The following is a 16716-nucleotide window of genomic DNA, read 5'->3' as shown; positions in this document are numbered from 1 at the left end:
CGATTATTTGATGGGTCAGAGGCCTGCTCGGTGCAGGACATAGAGAGCCCCCATTCACCAGTTGTTAAGCTGCACCCCACAGCTTTTCCTAGCTTTGGGCTCCTAGTTCTGCCTTTCTAAGAAGATGTCAAGGGACAGCAGATACACAAGGCCCTTGGCCCAGTGCCTTTCAGCATCCCTGGCACCATGAGAACCCCTCCCCACTCGGTCTGGTCCTTCAGAGCACACACAAACTCCACCTTGGGCCCACGGAGGGGAGGGAGGCGCTGTAAACTGACACTTACGATGTCCCAGAGGAAGTTGGTCACCCAGTAGGTGGTGGGGCTCACTCCACTGATAAACTGGAGGTGCTTGGATTTGTTCACCCGCTCCTGGATCAAATAAAGGACAAAGCTGGCTGGGACGAAGGACATGGAGAAAATCACGCAGATGGCAACCACAGCATCCACTGAAGTGGTCAGCCTGCAGCAGGGCCAGAGACACAGGGAGAGGGCGATGAAGAGGGAGGAGCAGAAGGAGGAGAAGACACAAAGTCAGGCTTTGGGAAGGCCTTACACCCGCTCAGGGGTGGCCTCCAGGTTCCCCTTCTCTACCTTGAAGCTGTCACTCCACTAAACTGTCTTAATCCACATGGACCAAGGTTAAATGGGTATTTGTGGGTTGCCTTTCTATTTCATGTGAATGTTTCTAGACAACCTTTCTTTTTATTATATTCTCTATTTTTATGGTGTATAGAAATAGATGTTTATATTAATCTTATGTACTGCAATGCTCTTATTAGCTCTAATAATCTGTCTATAGAGTCTCTTGAATTTTCTATGTTGACAGACATACGGTCTGTGAGATTTATCTTTTGTTAATAATCATCTTGTTAAATCACATTTTCAAGAAGTACATCATAACACAAGGAAAAGTTCATAATGTAAATTTAAGTGAAAAGAGGGCAGGCAAGTTGTACAGGGGCTTGGCTCTATCCTTTCCTCAGCCAAATAGAAGGCATCCGGCTAAGGGGTAAGTTGGGGCTAAAGCCAGCCTGAACTGTATGTACAAGCCATAACCCCTGGCATGGGACAGCGTCCACCTACAGAAAAGAGCACTTTTACTAATTTCCACAAAGGTATCCTATGTGGCAGTCACTGCCTTGAGAAAACTACAGATCATATCATCCATATATGTAGTAAGCTTAGAACAAATGACTGGAAGGAGACACACGAAAGTGTGGCTGAGTGAGAATTAACAGAGGACAGTCTAAGGCCCTGGGGTATCCAGAGGAAGACACCAAGGAGCCAAGGCCCAGGTTTTAGTGGATGACCCTGGGCATGTTCACTGGCGCTCAGCGTGTGCTAGGATAGTAAAATCAGGACCCCACAACTTTGCAGAAGTTTGCACTAACAAAGGTGCTCCTACCAACCCCTCCTCCATGTAGGCCTCAAATAGAGTGAACATACTACAAAATGCACAAGACCACTGTCTCCAATGGCTGAAACTGTGCAAGAAGAGCCTCAGCTTGAGGGTAGCAAAGCTCTGTCGACATCTCCAAAGTATGCTCTTCTGAGGAAATTCCTGGAATCTAAGATAATTACTCCGAGGGAGCTGAAAGGTTTACTGAACTTTGCCAGTTCCTGGCAGCTGCTTTGCACATAGCAAAGATAATAATTGTATAAGCTCCAGGAGCAACTTGCTATCAAGAGCCAAAAGGGAATGGAACCAAATGTAAACTTACTTTCCACATAAATGTGGGGGAGAAAGAATGACCAAGAGGTCTGGTACTTGAAGTGTGAGGCACTTATTTGAAAGTCAGATGTTCGTATGTGCCTGACTAAACAGCATTACCATCCAAACCAGCGCTTCACGGTGGTGAGAATTCTCTAGGGATGTTCAAAGAGTGGAGAAGGTGACAAGAAAGTGGTGAGGCTGGGGCTGTGGGCTGTGGTGGCTTACACCGTAATCTCTGAGAGCTGCTCCTTGGTCAGGTTCAGGGGTTGGCTAATGACGGTGATTCCATACTCCTCGGGGCTCCTGTCCTTAGGCAGGCTGGCCCGTAAGATGGCGTTATGGGCCACATTGAGAAAGCTGACCAGGGCATGCCAGCCTTTGTTATTAAACCACACCTAGAGGGTGGAGAGGACATCTGAGATGTTGCACTAACAGCTAGTTAAAGCAGAAATCAGTGAAGGAAAGGAAATTTGAGAAGCAGGAAGGGTTTGGTAGCTGGAAGACATTCCTTGCTAGATTTCAGCAGGAGGAGGGATGAAATTTAATAAAGGTGGAAAAGTAAAAATAAAAAAACCAGCTCAGGTAAATTTTTAGCTCCAGAGCAGATTATACACAGGTCAAGTACCTTAATGTTGTCTTCAGTTTCTAGATGTTTAAGGAAATCAGGTATTTCTTTAGAGGCCTCTCTAGTGATAGGGCCCTAAAAACCATGTAAACAAACAAACAAGAGGGTTTTTATTTTTTTTCCTGTTATCACTCATGAGAGTTTCTCATTCATGGTAATTAAGCAAGTCAAAAATCCTACTCAAATCTCCAGTCTGTTTACATACCCCGCTCACATTCATGATCCGGCCAAGGTCGCTTAAAAACCCAACAAGTGCTTCCCCCGTGATGGGGACGACTGGGAGCTTTCCTCCGATGGAAATTCCTCCATACCTGACAAGGAAACAGGAAATCCTCAGACCAGGGCCACGAACTTCACGCCTACTAGTAGCTCTCTCGGGTTTTGTAGGGAAACATGGACTTTCGGGGGAATTTCCTGGACCAGCGAGCAACATGGCTCCACTTTACAAACCAGCTTTTAACTCTTTTCCTACGCTGCTGCCTCGAGGAAGGAGTCCAGACCCTCATCCTGGCCTCTGAGGCCCTTCTGCATCTGGTCTGTGCCCCTCTCCAACTTCATCCTTCCTCAGCCCTTCCCTGGAGTGGCCTATTCTGGACATATCGAGTCACTTCCAGAGCTCCTCGTGGCCCAGACTGCCTGTGTGTCTCTGCCTTTGCAGGGCTGCTAGCTCCCCTTGGCACCTTTCCCTTTTGGGAGCATCGAGCCAACTCCAGGTCCTCTTTCACATGTCACATGTCATCTCCTCCCACCCCAGCCAAGGACTCCTTTTCTGTGCCACCTCTGTGCTTTGCAGGTACTTCTAGCAGCACAGGACCCATCTTCCTCCTGTCATCCCTACCTCTCGGGGCTTCTGTGCCTCACCCCTGTTCAGGGAGGCCCTTAGCCTCTCCTGCCTGGACTTGTGCTCTGCTTCTTCACTGGCCCTGGGATCCATCTCCTGTACTGCACTGGAAGTCTGAAGTGACTGTGCGGAAACACCAGTCTGAGTGCCTCACTCCCTGGCCTCAAACCCTTCAAAGGCAGGGCAGAAGCCAAAGTCAACAGAACAGAATGAGTTAGCTGGTTATACCAAGCAGAGGAGGAGCTCTTTCTCAGGGCCTTGAGTCACTGCCTCACTCCTACTTTCTGTCTCAGCTGAGGCCCCACAGGTCCCTCTGGAGAGCAATCCTGAAAGCCAGATTTCATATGTATGGTCTAGAATCTGCCCAGGAAAGCACATCCACGTCAGCCCCTCACCTGTTCTGGAGGTGCAGTTCCTGAGGGAGGTTGGGTGGCAGCAGACTCCTAGAGTCCCCCTTGATGAGGCTCTAAGCCTTTGGAACCATTTCAACCTCCAGGATGCCTCAGGAATGGGGTGAGTCTGGGGCTGGCCCACACTCCTTGAAGCTTAAAAGTAATGGGCCAAGGAGTGTCCCGGGTTTAGGCTACAAGGCCCTCTTGTTGGAGTATTATAAACTGTTATATACTTGGAGGTTTTAGAAGCTTTTTTTGGGGTGAGAATGCTCTGAAACGCCTCATCAGGGAATGCCACCCCCACTTATGTCCTCCAAGAAGAGACACCACTGAGTGTCTTCTGAGTCTGGGATGTCCCTAGCCACATATTCTTCAGGACGTGTCTTGTGACTTCCTGAGCACCTACAGAACAGCCCCTCCTCATGGCTGTGAGGTGTACCTTTTAAAAGTGTGCAATTATTTCAACAATGAATTGATCTGAGATTTTAATTCTGATAAAAATAGTTTCTTACCTCTGTTCGTTGACCCAGAATTTGCTCTTTAAGCTGAAAGCCGAAATAAAATAATGCAATGAATACCACAAGTACAGCAGTGCTATTAACTTTCTTTCCCAAACATTCATTTTGAAGACTGAAGTCTCGGTCTTCAGGGGCATTTTTGCATTTTCTGATATCCAAGCAATGCAGAAGCCACCCAGCCCTGGGACATTGCCTGAATACACATGCAGAGAAAGGACCTATGATTTCCCCCAATGGCTCTCCAAATCATATCCCACTTGCTGGACTTTCTGAGTGGTCCTGTTGTCAGGTCATATGTCAGGTCAATATGCCTGATCTGGACCCAGAACACATGGCAATGACCATGTCAGTGTGGAATGAAGGCTGCAGCCCTCCTGTCTTCCACCCCGCACAAATGAGACTCTAACAACCACCTGCACACCTCGGGGGAGTTCTGACTCACTCCACAGCCCAAAGTTAAGGCACTGACATTCAGTCAATCAAGGATAAAATGACAAAATGGGAAATGAACAGATGCCAGCTCTGGACCCCAGAGCTCAATCCCATGAACTGTCATTGTCATCAACCTTTAAGCATACACGCACAAAATCCAAAATTTCATACTGTAGATTTGCTGCTGAGAACTCAGTTTGGGATGGTTGCTGTTTATTGCATTCTATTTATTCTGCTTTTATTTTGGGGCTTGGATGGCATTCTTTGTTTTGCTAAATGCTTTCACCATCTGCAGTGTGTTCTAGTTAATTAAGTCAATTTATCCCTCGTTCAGGGCTCTGGCAGGTGAAGCAACAGAAAGTCCTACTAAAGTTAGGAGGTTTTATCTTAAAGCCCCAGAGTCTGTGTGGACTGGACCACACTTCCTTAGGATCCTCTCTCCTGGCATGGCATGCCCCTGTCAAGCTGCTTGTTCTGATATGGGCTGCCAAAGCCCCATTCCATTCTGGATGGGGCTGATAAGAACAGCTGGAGAACCAAGAGAACTAGATATTTCTTGAAGAGTTCATTGGCATCTCAAAGGGCAGTGATCACAGATGATAATTCACAGTTAGAATATGACAGCTGCAGTTGACCTGGCTCGCCCTGGCGTGTGCTGGACTCAGACACTATCCCGCTGCCTCTTTCCCACCCTATCTTTTTCCTTTCTCTTTTTTGCCACTTACTTTTTCTCTCTTTTTCCTCTACCTTTTCCCCTATACTCCTCCACCTCCCTCCAAATTTTTACTCTCTAACTAGTTAAAATATGTGGCTGCATTTTTGAATAACTTCTATGGTCTTCTGATATAACTTTTAATAATACGTGGGTTAAAATTTAAGACTGCTTGCCCTAAATGTAAAAACAAACAAACAAAGAATTAATCTTAAGTTACATTTTACTTGTATGTGCCTCAATTGCTTTTATGTTGAATAGGGCCCTCAAATCAGATAAAAAAGAAAAAAATCTACTGCCCTGATCATAGATAAATTGTGAGAGAAAATTATCTTCTGTCCCTAGTCAATATCTTCTACAAGGAGCCAGGATAAAAAGCATAAAAGGATTTCTTCTTACCTGCTTCTTATAAGAGCAGGATACGTTTTTACCAAGAAGTCGGAGATGTTCCTGTCCGTCAGGTCTTGTAGAATTTCCGTGCTTTGCTGTGTTCTCTGAGGCAATCAGACACCCACGTTAATTACCCTGGAACTTGAGGACTTATAAGCAGTTTGTGAAACTGCTTGTTCTCTTCCAAAAGTTGTTTATGGATTCAGCTGCTGAGAAAATACTAAATAAAGTACTGGCAGCTCCCTAGTTCTCACTTCAACGATGTGTAACTCATCTTTGATGCCTCTTTTTTCGCCAATCCATTGACAAGACAGAATGGCATCACTCCAAAATAAATCTCCAATCCATCTGCGTTTCTCCAGCTCCAATACTGCCACGCTACCTAAGCTACCACCTGGACCACTAGAGAAACTTCCAGACTGGTCTGCCTGATTCTGTCCTTGGTCTGCCAACTTCTGTTTTCCACCCAGCAGCCAGCTGGAGCTATAAAAATGTAAACCCGAGCACCTCAGTCACCTTGCTTACTTATCCACTCCAATAAACCCTGGGATCAAATCTCGACTCACTACCAAGGCCCACGTGGCCGATGTGTGTGGCCCTGCTCCTCTCTGAGCTCACCTGCCGCACTCCCCTCCCTGTCTGTCAGCGAGCACCTCTCTCTCCTGGCGCAGCTTTGTGCTTGGCTGTTCACTCTGCCTGGGAACTCTACCTGTAGACCCTCTCATGGCTCGCTCTCAGTCCAGATTTTATTCCTCGGAGAAATGTTCCTGTTTCCAGTCACTCTGTATTGTCATATACTGTTGTGTTATCGTCATAGCTCTCATCTCCATCTGAGAGTTTCCTCCTGATGGGTCTGTTTACGTATTTGTGTCTGTCATCCCCCGTAGGATATCATTTTGGTGAGAGCAGGGACTTTGCCTGATTTGTGAGCTGTTGTGTCCCCAGCACCCAGAATAGTGCGTGGCATACAGATGACACAGTTGATTTGTGACATTAATGAAAGAATTTGAATAGTGCCTTACAATTTACAAATCACTTTCAAAATACATCTAGGACTGGAAGCTAGTTCATTGAAAGATTTTGGAAAATTCAAAAGTGCATGGGTTTGTCCGCCAGGTGGCAATATTACTGCAAATCTGGGAACACGTTGCGCTTACATTCTCATATTTGCCAACTTCACACGTTAGTCATGACCCCTGGGTAAAAGCATTCACTCTGTCAAGGGTGCTGCCCAGAAGTAGTTGAGGGGATTTTGGTGGCATTACAACGCCGTTATTGCGCACCATTCTTTCCCTTTTATACACTTTCTGTCTACTCCCCCTGTTTTCCCATTTGACTTTCCTCTTCTTTAATTCACTCTTTTCACCTTATTTCTCTCTCTCCTGCCAGGAAGAGAGCTGGCACCTACCGAATGCTCCCTGTGTGTCGGGCACTATGTTAAATGCCCTACATACGTGATCTCACTTCATCCTGACACTCTTTGAAAGAAGAATTTTTAGCTTAATTTACAAACAGAGAAACTGAGGTTCAGAACAGTTAGCTGACTTGCACTGACTGGGCTGCAAACTCGTAGGTGGGTGGCCCAGGGCCTAGGAACTGAATCTGCCTCTGTCTCCTCCCTGCTCTTTTCACTCAGTCACCTGCTTCTCAAGCTGAAAATGGCACTCAGAAGACCTGCCAAGCTCCCCTGGTGGAATCCAGGTTGGAACAATTGCTGCTGGCTGGGATAGCTTAAGATAAATTGTTTTATAAAAGTTCTTCCCAATAAAATATTTGTGTAACCCTATCTCCACATATACTGGAAGTCAGGGACAGAGTGATTCCACCTCAGGACCCACCACATTCAAAGAATGTTAGAGCAGGGAGGGTCCCTAGAGATGACCACATTGCCCCATTTCCCAGATGAGAACAACTGATTGTCTCTGAATCAGGCCCACGCCCTCTGGACTTATTCCAGGCTGAATGAGGGATTGTGTTTGAGTGGCTAGGGTGAGCAGATGTGAATAAGAGTATGGGTTTGTGAGTGTGTGTGTGTGAGAAAGAGAGAGAGAGAGAAAGATTGAGAGAGAATGAGAGAGAGATTGGGAGAAAGAGAGAAAGAGTGAGAGAGAGATTGAGAGATAAAGAGTAAGAGAGACAGAGAGATTGAGAGAGAAAGAGAGAGAAAGAGTGAGAGAGAGAGCGCGCAGCTCCTGTGCATATGTGTGGCATTCAGTTTTGCTCCAATGGAAGGCATGTATAATAGTGAGGAAATGCAGAAGTGAAAGAAAATGGCAGGAACTGGCTTGCCTTTTTCTAGGACTTTGGCTGTTACATTTTGTCCAGGGACCAAGGACCAACACTACTGAAAATAAGTTTCTAAGCTGGACAGACAGCGTGGAAGTAAGGGTTCGTTTAGGAAATGAAACACCATGTAGGTAGGCTTGGCCTCCCCTCCCTCACCCTGGCCAAGAGCTCAGGGTACAGTATCACAGCCTTGATGTCCTGATGCTGGAGGGTTTTGAGTGGAGGCAGCCACAGGAGCCCTCAGCATTGACAGCAAAGTAAACAAGCAAAGCTTCCTCTTGGGGCACAGAGGACTGAGACAAGCTCCTTGGGTCCTTCTTTTGGGATCCCTATGATGCAGCGGATGAGCTGTGATTCAAAGAGAGAAAATATTGCTTGAGAAATATAAAGATACATGCTTTAGAATATAAAAAAGAGCAGGGATCGGGTGTTCTTGGCATAGAACCATTTATAAACCAGACTGTGATAGGTGCTGTGGCAAAATCTAGTTGCTCCCATTATTTGCTCCTCCCTGCTGCCTTAGCCATAGCCTTTTTTGTTGGGTTTGTAAGTGGAAGTGCTATGTGGGAGCTTCAGAAAACCTTCCCTAAACATAGCACATGTGCACACTCTGCCCTCTGTGTTGCTTCATCCTTCTTCCATTCTGCTGCCTGGAAGGCAGCTCCTGCCATATTGGCTGATGAGGCTTAGGCCTGTTTAGTGTGGAGGGGAAACAGAATAGAACATCATGCACCACCCATGTAGACTTTTAGATGAGTGGGAAACAAGTTGTGTCTTGTTTTATCTGCTATTAGTTTGGGGTTGTCATCACTTGAGTTGAATCTAATTCTAAATAATTCCTTGCCAACATGATTTCATTAAATCCTCATAATAATATTATGAAATATGCAGTTATTCCCAATTCACAGGTGATAAAATTAAGGTTCAGAGAGGTCAAGTAGCCCACCTGGGGCTCTCCGTGTCCCACACCTGTGCTTTCCCACTGAAGTGCATAGCCTCTTTGGGAACTCTTTATTCATTGACAAATCACTGGACAGGGCTGTCTAAGGCCCAGCCCTGGCAAGTCAGCTGGGAGGCCCATTATCAACCAGGGACACAGCCTTCTTCGATGTCTCTAAATCCCCCAGGAGATGCTCACTGTAATCTGTTCTGGACTTTAGAACTCCCAGGACAGGGTGCTGCTCAGAGCCAAGATCATTAATGTCCCTGCAAAAGATGGATGCTGGCTGTGCATGTATTTGTGTACGTACCTGCAGATGTTAGAGACACAGCACATGGAGAGCTTCTTAATTAAGACTGTTAATAAGTGTGTAAACACATTTGCATTTGAATGTACATCATAGCATTGCTTATAATGGTGAAAACTAAAAAACCTAAGTGGCCAATAATGGGAGATCAGTTAATTTAAAATAACTTTAGGCCAGGCGCTGTGGCTCACGCTTGTAATCCTAGCACTCTGGGAGGCAGAGGCAGGTAGATCACTTGAGGCCAGGAGTTCAACACCAGCCTGGCCAACATGGTAAAACCCTGTCTGTACTAAAACTACCAAAAAAATTAGCTGGGCATGATGGTGCATGCCTGTAATCCCAGCTACTCTGGGGGGCTGAGGCAGAAGAATTGAACCTGGGAGGCAGAGGTTGCAGTGAGCTGAGATCACACCGCTGCACTCCAACCTGGGTGACAGAGTGAGACTCTGTCTCAAAAAAAAAGGAAATTCAAACAATAGGATAATATACAGATATTAAAAATGATGCAGATGTCTATTGACATGGATGCATGTTCATAGTAAATTATGCAGTAAATCAGATTTCAAGACAATATTTGGAATATAATCTGTTTGGGTGGCTGCAAACCAAACATTATTGGTGGTTATATCCAAGTGATGATTTTTTTCCTTCTGACTTACCTGTGTTTTCTAATTTTTTTATAATGAGCACATATGACTTGTTTAATTTTTTTTAGTGCTTAAACACATTTTTTCTACTAGATCAAATAGGAAGTATCTGGTGGAAAATGAAGCTTTTGGTGAGTGGCTTCCTCCAGTTGGCAGCCACAGCGCCCTGTGGGGAGCCCCTCCCAGAGGGTGCAGGGAGTTTGGTTTAGTCCCCTACTCAACTGCCAGTTTGAAATGTTGGTTTGTGAGAGACTCAGGAGATACCAGGGACTCCCCTAGTCCCAGTGTGGCAGGCAGACCCGGGGCCCCATTGTTTGGGGGTCAGGTACCTGGGGGGGCGGTAGGCCCCCGGCGCCCTCGGGGCACTCTGGCAGCATGGTGAGCTTCTCCCTGGTGCTGCACCTGCAGGACGGCGAAGGGTTGGCCTGTGTCCATTTCTGCTTCTGGAACAGCTGGGTGATGTTTGGGGACACAGAAGGAGTCTTCCAGGGTGTTGAGTTGCCACAAGGGTACTCCCTCATGGAAGACAAGAAAATATTCCACAATCAGCCCCAAAGTTGATGACAAATCCCTAGGCATAAGAAATTGTGCCCAACCCTTTCCTTCTCCTCTTTAGACCCAGGCCCTTTCTTCTTATTCTTTTGGAGGCTGGTTTCCGCTCAAGCAATATCAAAACTAGGGTTTTGTGACTGACTAGGTGTGGGAATAACCATCTCTAGCTTGTGGATTGCTTTGTCTCCCTTTTTATTCCTAGCAGCTCTAGCTGTTGAGAGACACAGCAACCAAAAGAGGAATTTGAAATTAGTCTGTTTTGGTCCTTATCGACAGCTTTGAAAAAGACTGAGTGAGAAAAGTTAAAATTATATTGAACTTTTAGGATTCCTGGTGGATGTCAATGGCCTTCGCTAACTCCCTTCTCCAGACTCACAACAATCACGAAGTACTGGCCATTATGTCACTCATGCCATTCAAGGCCCAATCACACAATAACATAACCCTATTTCCCTCCCTCCCTGCTCAGAGGCCTTTCAAATAAGTTATGGGGAATCATCTGTCAACTCAACATAGAACTTCTACACTGAGAAATATAGAGCTGTCCAGTGGTGCAGGGTCTTCCTAGAAGGTAGTGATTGTCCCCGCACACAAGTGTGGAAGGAGAGGTGGGGGGAGTGCTGGTCAGAGATATGGAAGTGACCAGCAGAGCAGGATTGAGTGGGGCCTCCCCAACACCTGCCATCTTGAACCCACTGTCGGGTCCTCCCAGGGGAGCTAGTCTTGTTAGGACAGGGGCGCGTAGGGACTTACGGAAGCCACCCGTCCTTCAGGCAGCGGTTGCCAAAGCCTGGCTTGTTCAGGAGGACGTCTGCAAGTACCGTGAGCTGCTCACTGCCCGGTTCATCCATGCTAGACAGAGTGAGACATGTGACTGGGACAGAGCAGACGCGTGCCAACAACATGCAACTCAGAGCCTTTACTGGATAGCTGCTGCGTGCCAGGTATGTATTGGAGGCACTGAATGCTGCCTTGGGATGGCGCTAGCTCTCCTGCGAGTGCGGTAGGCTGCCTGAACACTCGCAGTGGTCTGATGGCATGTCACCTATGCCTCAAAAAGATGGTGCTTCAACCCACTCACCTAAGCTTTGCATTCCTTTCCCCACTCGTCCTTCCCAAGCAGTCCTGCCTGTCCACTAGGATCGCCTTTCCAAGCAGTGGCAGATACATTAAGTTCCTTTCTGCAGGCAGCCCAAAGACTCCTCCCCTCTCTCATTGGTGAAGGTCCCAGTGAAGTGGGAAGGTCAGGGCCCTTCTAAGCAGCATGTGACCCAGGTGCCCCAAACCCATGGAGGAGAATGGTGACCCCGAGTCTGCGCACCTGAAGAAGGTGTACTGCTGCCCGTATATCCAGGGGTGAAGGGTCAAAGCGGGGTATTCACCAAAAGGAGGGATAACGATAGAAAGCATCAGAGCCAAAAACACAAATGTAGCTGGGAGCACGATCTGTGGGACAATAGACATGGAATAAACACGACTGTGGCATGGAGACTTCACACGTGTGCGTGCACACACAACTTCATTCTTTTAAACATTTATCCTGCAGCCTCCTAATCAGCCCCTGGTGGAGAGGGTTGGGCTTCTGTGGGAACATAATAAGCAGGGTGCGCAAAGGTAAGATGCGCAGAAGAAAACGGAATGTTCTGGTGGCCACTGAAGAATCTGAATGCAGCCCAGTGTTCAGCCAGACTTCGAAGGGCAGTTCAAAGAGCAAGTCACGTGACTCGCTGTTCTTTGAACCAGAGCTTTTTCTAAATTAAAAAACATTAAAAGAAAAAAGAGGGCAATGACTTTGATATGTAGGGTCACTGCAAAAATGAATGAAAACATGACTTTATCTCTCATTGTAAAAATAAAAACAATATTAACATTTTCACTATTCTATTTTCTTTGCTAAGGAAGGTCCAACTTGCAAAGAAGATGCATGTTACCAAGAATCAAAATAAGAGTTTGGAAAGCAGGAAACAAAACCAGCAGAATCTAAAGAGGGTGCTCCTCGCTGAGTTATAACCCATGCGTGAAGGAACACTCAGGAGAGGAGGGGAAGGCTAGGAGAGGAGCCACTGAGCTCAGCTAAACACTGACTGACAATAGTACCTGTGCCAGGAAGTCCTTGTGGCTGCGGATGGTGTGTTGGAATCTCTTGACCAGCAGCGCCTGCACATGCTGGAGGACCAGCTGTGTCCCTGTGTTGAGCTGCGGGCCTGGGCACTCTGGCTCTGGGGGAGGCTGGCCCTCTGGGTGAGCAGCCGGCGCCCCTGGGGAGCAGACATTGGAGTCCTGGGGTGTCTGTCCAGCCTTCTCTCTGGGACCCAAGCAGGGGTGTCGGGAGTTGACATTTTCTCTTTTCTGCTGAGCGCCACCTGTTTTGAGAGATTGAATTAATAATTTGGAAAATGCCTATAAGGTCTGGATCTCTAATGCCATTTTTTTTTCCCTTACAGCGTTGATTTTTCTCTTCATTTAAGTTAGCAATGAAATACCAGGCTGGTAGCTTAATCATCTTTATAAAAATCTATTTCCAGTGTAAATTACTTATACAGAGAAATTGTATAGATTCACCTGAAATTGCCTTAAAATTCTCTATTAACATTAAAGAGAACAAAATAGCTCTAAAAGCACTGACATGGAGAAGTTTAAAATATGTAACTTGGTTAATAAAAAAACAAAACTGGCTGGGCACGGTGGCTCACGCCTGTAATCTCAGCACTTTGGGAGGCTGAGGTGGGTGGATCATTTGAGGTCAGGAGTTTGAGACCAGCTTGACCTACATAGTGAAACCCCCTCTCTACAAAAATACAAAAATTAGCCAGGCATGGTGGCAGGCACCTGTAATCCCAACTACTCGGGAGGCTGAGGCAGGAGAATCACTTGAACCCAGGAGGCGGAGGTTTCATGAGCCAAGATTGCAAGACTGCACTCCAGCCTGGGTGACAGAGCAAGACTCCTTCTCAAACAGCACAAAACAAACAAAACAAACAAACAAAAAAACTAAGGTGCTGGTCAACATGTGTAATACACTCACATTTATGTTTAAAATTCATGTATCCTACACAAAGAAAAACTGACATCTTATGTACACACATACACATAATTGTAAAACTCTGAAAGAATGTCCACCGACTGTCAGCAGAAGCTCTCCCTGGGGAGGCAGAGTTGGGTAGGAAGGGGAGAGGAAGTGGGAAGTGAGACTTTAGCTTTTTGTGTATTATATGAATTTTTAAACAACAAAATACATTCACCTATTACCTGTGTACTTAAACAAATGAAAAATCAGAGTCGATGTGGTTCTTTCTGAATTCTTAGAGGATACTGAGAAGTGGTAGAAAAAGTAATGAACTAAGAGTTAGGGGACTGAGGTTTGAATATGGATTCTTACAAGGTACATAAATTTGGGGAAGTGACTCAATCTGCCTAAATCTGAGTTTTCTCAGACTTCTTATCTGTAAAATGAAGGCATGGTGGCTCATGCCTGTAATCCCAGCACTTTGGGAGGCCAAGCCAGGAGGATTGATTGAGCCCAGGAGTTTCAGATCAGCCTGTACAACACAGGGAGACACTGTCTCTACAAACAACTAAAAAAGAAATTAGCCAGGCACGGTGGCGTGCGCCTGTAGTCCCAGCTACTTGGGAGGCTGAGGTGGGAGGACCCTTTGAGCCCAGGAAGTCAAGGCTGCAGTGAGCTATGATCGAGCCGCTGTACTCCAGCCTGGGTGACAGAGCGAAACTCTATCTCCAAAAAAAAGAAAGAAAAAAAAACATTTCACAGGATTGTTTTGGAAATTTAAATGAGATAACACATGGGAGCACGCTCTAGAAACCATTGCAAGTTGTCGGTTATGTTGAAGCTATAGTTTATAGTCACTGATTAATGCTCATTTGCCGAACAACTATTGCTGGACATGGAGAGCCTAGAGGACTGTTGGTGGGTCCCCAGCTGCTTTCTTAACCCTCAGGTCCCCCAGGACAAGGACAGTTGTAAAGGAATTGGGTCAGCTCAGTCATCAACTACATTTACCTATGATGTGCCAGGCCTGGGATGCGAAGGCAGGGTGGCAGCCCCAGCCCTGGCACCTGCACTCAGAGGGGCAAAGTTCTGCAGGCTGTCGGTGCCAGAGCCCCAGTTCTGCAGGCTCCTTCTCCTGATCTGGGCTCAGATTTGATATCTGCTATGGCTGGGCCTCCCTCTGGGAGGATCCCTGCTGCCCCGCCTCTTTGCTGGCTGATATCATCTCAAACCTCTGAGCTTTGATCTCTCCCTGAAGGCTCCATCCTGACTGGAGCCCACTGACCTGGCCAGAGCTAAGGGTTCCAGGCCTGTTCAGAATCGCCAGTTTGTCCCTGGCTATCTGCTGCTTTCTAGTTACTGACTATAAGCCACCCCTTCAGAAGTGGCATTGACCCTTGTTGGAGGCTGCACAAATGTTTCTTATGATTAGTCATAATTGAAATCTGTCAGTAACAACATGAACCTGTGATCAGTTAAGCAGCTGACCCAATCATTACCTCCTGCTCGTTGCTCCTGTTACCTAATAAATAATGAAGGGCTGCAGAAGCTTAGGGGGCTGCCTTTACTCATTAGAAGCAGGGAGCCCTTTTCTTTTTCTCGTCTTCTCTCTTCTTCTTCTCGATGCTAGCCTTTCCTTAAAATAGTTACTTTGGTTTTTTTGTTATCATTTCCATGTTCATCCCTTCGTTCAGTCTTGTAATGATGTTCTCAGGCAGTAACAGTAGTAACTGCTGAAATGATGGTCTCAAGTAGTAACCGTGGCAATCAGCCACAAACCCTCTCCATGCCACGCAATGTGTGACCCCAATGCACAGCTACAGGTTCATTTAAACACTGGAGACAAGATCAGAAAATGTCATCCTCTAAGACTGAGCTAACTCAAAACAAATGTACTTAGCCATCTGAAAAGTGGCTGAGAGTGTGGCATTGAGCATCCTAGATTTCAGAGCTAGGACCAGAGACTGAGACCCAGTGGCCTGGATGACTTTAGGCAAACCCTCCAAACTCTGTGAGCTCAGTTCCCCCAGATGGGACAGACCCCTGCCCTGCCTGCTTCATGAGATTATAGTGATAATCAAATAAGACAATGGATGTTAAGTGCTTTGAGGTAAGAGATGGTTTGTAAACATTTAGTTTGGAGTTGCTAAGTCTTAATCAGTGATCGTATACTGTGTTATAACTTGGCAAGCATTAACTCACTTAATTCTCTCAACAACGCTACAGGTAGATGCTATTATTATCTCCATTTTGCAGAAGGGGAAACAGGTACAAAGAGGCTAAGTACTTACCCAAAGCCAGTTAGTTTGCAAATTATGAAGCTCAGGTTTGATGTTTGGTCGACCTCACTCCAGAGGCTACATTCTTACCCACTCCCCTTGACTGTATCTTCGGAACATCCTGTTCTATGCCTATGCTGACTAAACAGTCCTCTGATGTGTAATTTATTCTCCTGAGAGGGCCTATTTATCAAGAAGGAATATTCTGCACAGGTAAAAGGCCCTAACTCTTGAATCCAGCAAAGCTTCTGATATAAATTAGCATATTCTCATTCTGGTCTTGGTTAATATGAGTCTTTGACATTGGGTGAGCTGAGATTATTCAATTTCTGTGTCATCAGAGCTTGAAAGAAACTTGGGTTCTGTGGTGAATTACTGCTGTCCCCTGGAGAGGACTGCTTCCTGCCCCACCCCCACTCTGCCAGGACGACTACATCTTTTGGCCACCACGTGACATACTGGGATGGGCTGAAGCATATCTGGGCTGGTATATGTGTCCATTGGTAGTTCTAGGCATAGTAGATAGATGTTTGGGATCACTTATGAAGAAAGATGAAAACCAAGTTATCTTAAGAGCTGATTCCAGAATCCCCATAGAGAGGAAACACTCCAACAGGAAAACACTGAAATATGCCACACTGGAAAGAAGGAGGTAACTGGTGGTTTAGGAGGTTTTAGGAGCCCAGGGGCAGCAAAGGAGAATCGCTGCAAAGCTTTGCCTGTACCAGGGGAGGATTTTACAGTGTGGGTGGACGCCTCGTGTTCTATCAGAAGTGGTTTCTGTTTGTGTGGCAGGTAACCCTTCCACACATCTATCTCCCCACCCTCCACCCTCTGCTGTAAACTCTGCTACACTCACAGATGCTTTGTGTGGCTGTGGGTTTGATAAAAGTTCATGGAAGGAGATAGTTGGTGCCCAGGCTGACACATGTAGAAAAGAGACTTCTAGAATCCACAGGAATTTTGGTCCCCATGTTTTCAAAGCCCATGGACCACTAAATAAAGGTTCCAAATGATTGATCTCAAAGGGGCCAGGAGACTGCCATCTGAGTTGTGTTTGATAAATACTAAG

General features: G+C 46.2%; 1 protein-coding gene across 2 annotated transcripts in view; it reads right to left on the bottom strand.

The window, feature by feature from the left end:
• Positions 1-16716, bottom strand: part of ABCA4 (ATP binding cassette subfamily A member 4) — a 127107-nt gene that overhangs the window by 26270 nt on the left and 84121 nt on the right. For both annotated transcript variants that reach the window (XM_054475816.1, XM_063664591.1), the window contains 10 exons: positions 12456-12721; positions 11680-11804; positions 11112-11210; positions 10136-10322; positions 5636-5730; positions 4087-4119; positions 2547-2652; positions 2342-2416; positions 1942-2111; positions 285-462 (listed from right to left, as the gene is read on the bottom strand). In XM_054475816.1, the coding sequence (XP_054331791.1) occupies positions 285-462; positions 1942-2111; positions 2342-2416; positions 2547-2652; positions 4087-4119; positions 5636-5730; positions 10136-10322; positions 11112-11210; positions 11680-11804; positions 12456-12721 (1334 nt within the window). The remainder of the gene's footprint in view (positions 1-284; positions 463-1941; positions 2112-2341; positions 2417-2546; positions 2653-4086; positions 4120-5635; positions 5731-10135; positions 10323-11111; positions 11211-11679; positions 11805-12455; positions 12722-16716) is intronic.

Source organism: Pongo pygmaeus, chromosome 1 (genome assembly GCF_028885625.2).
Source record: "Pongo pygmaeus isolate AG05252 chromosome 1, NHGRI_mPonPyg2-v2.0_pri, whole genome shotgun sequence".
NCBI classification, from domain to species: domain Eukaryota; kingdom Metazoa; phylum Chordata; class Mammalia; order Primates; family Hominidae; genus Pongo; species Pongo pygmaeus.
Note: the sequence above shows the minus strand (reverse complement) of the source record. Positions and strands in the feature narration are given on the sequence as shown.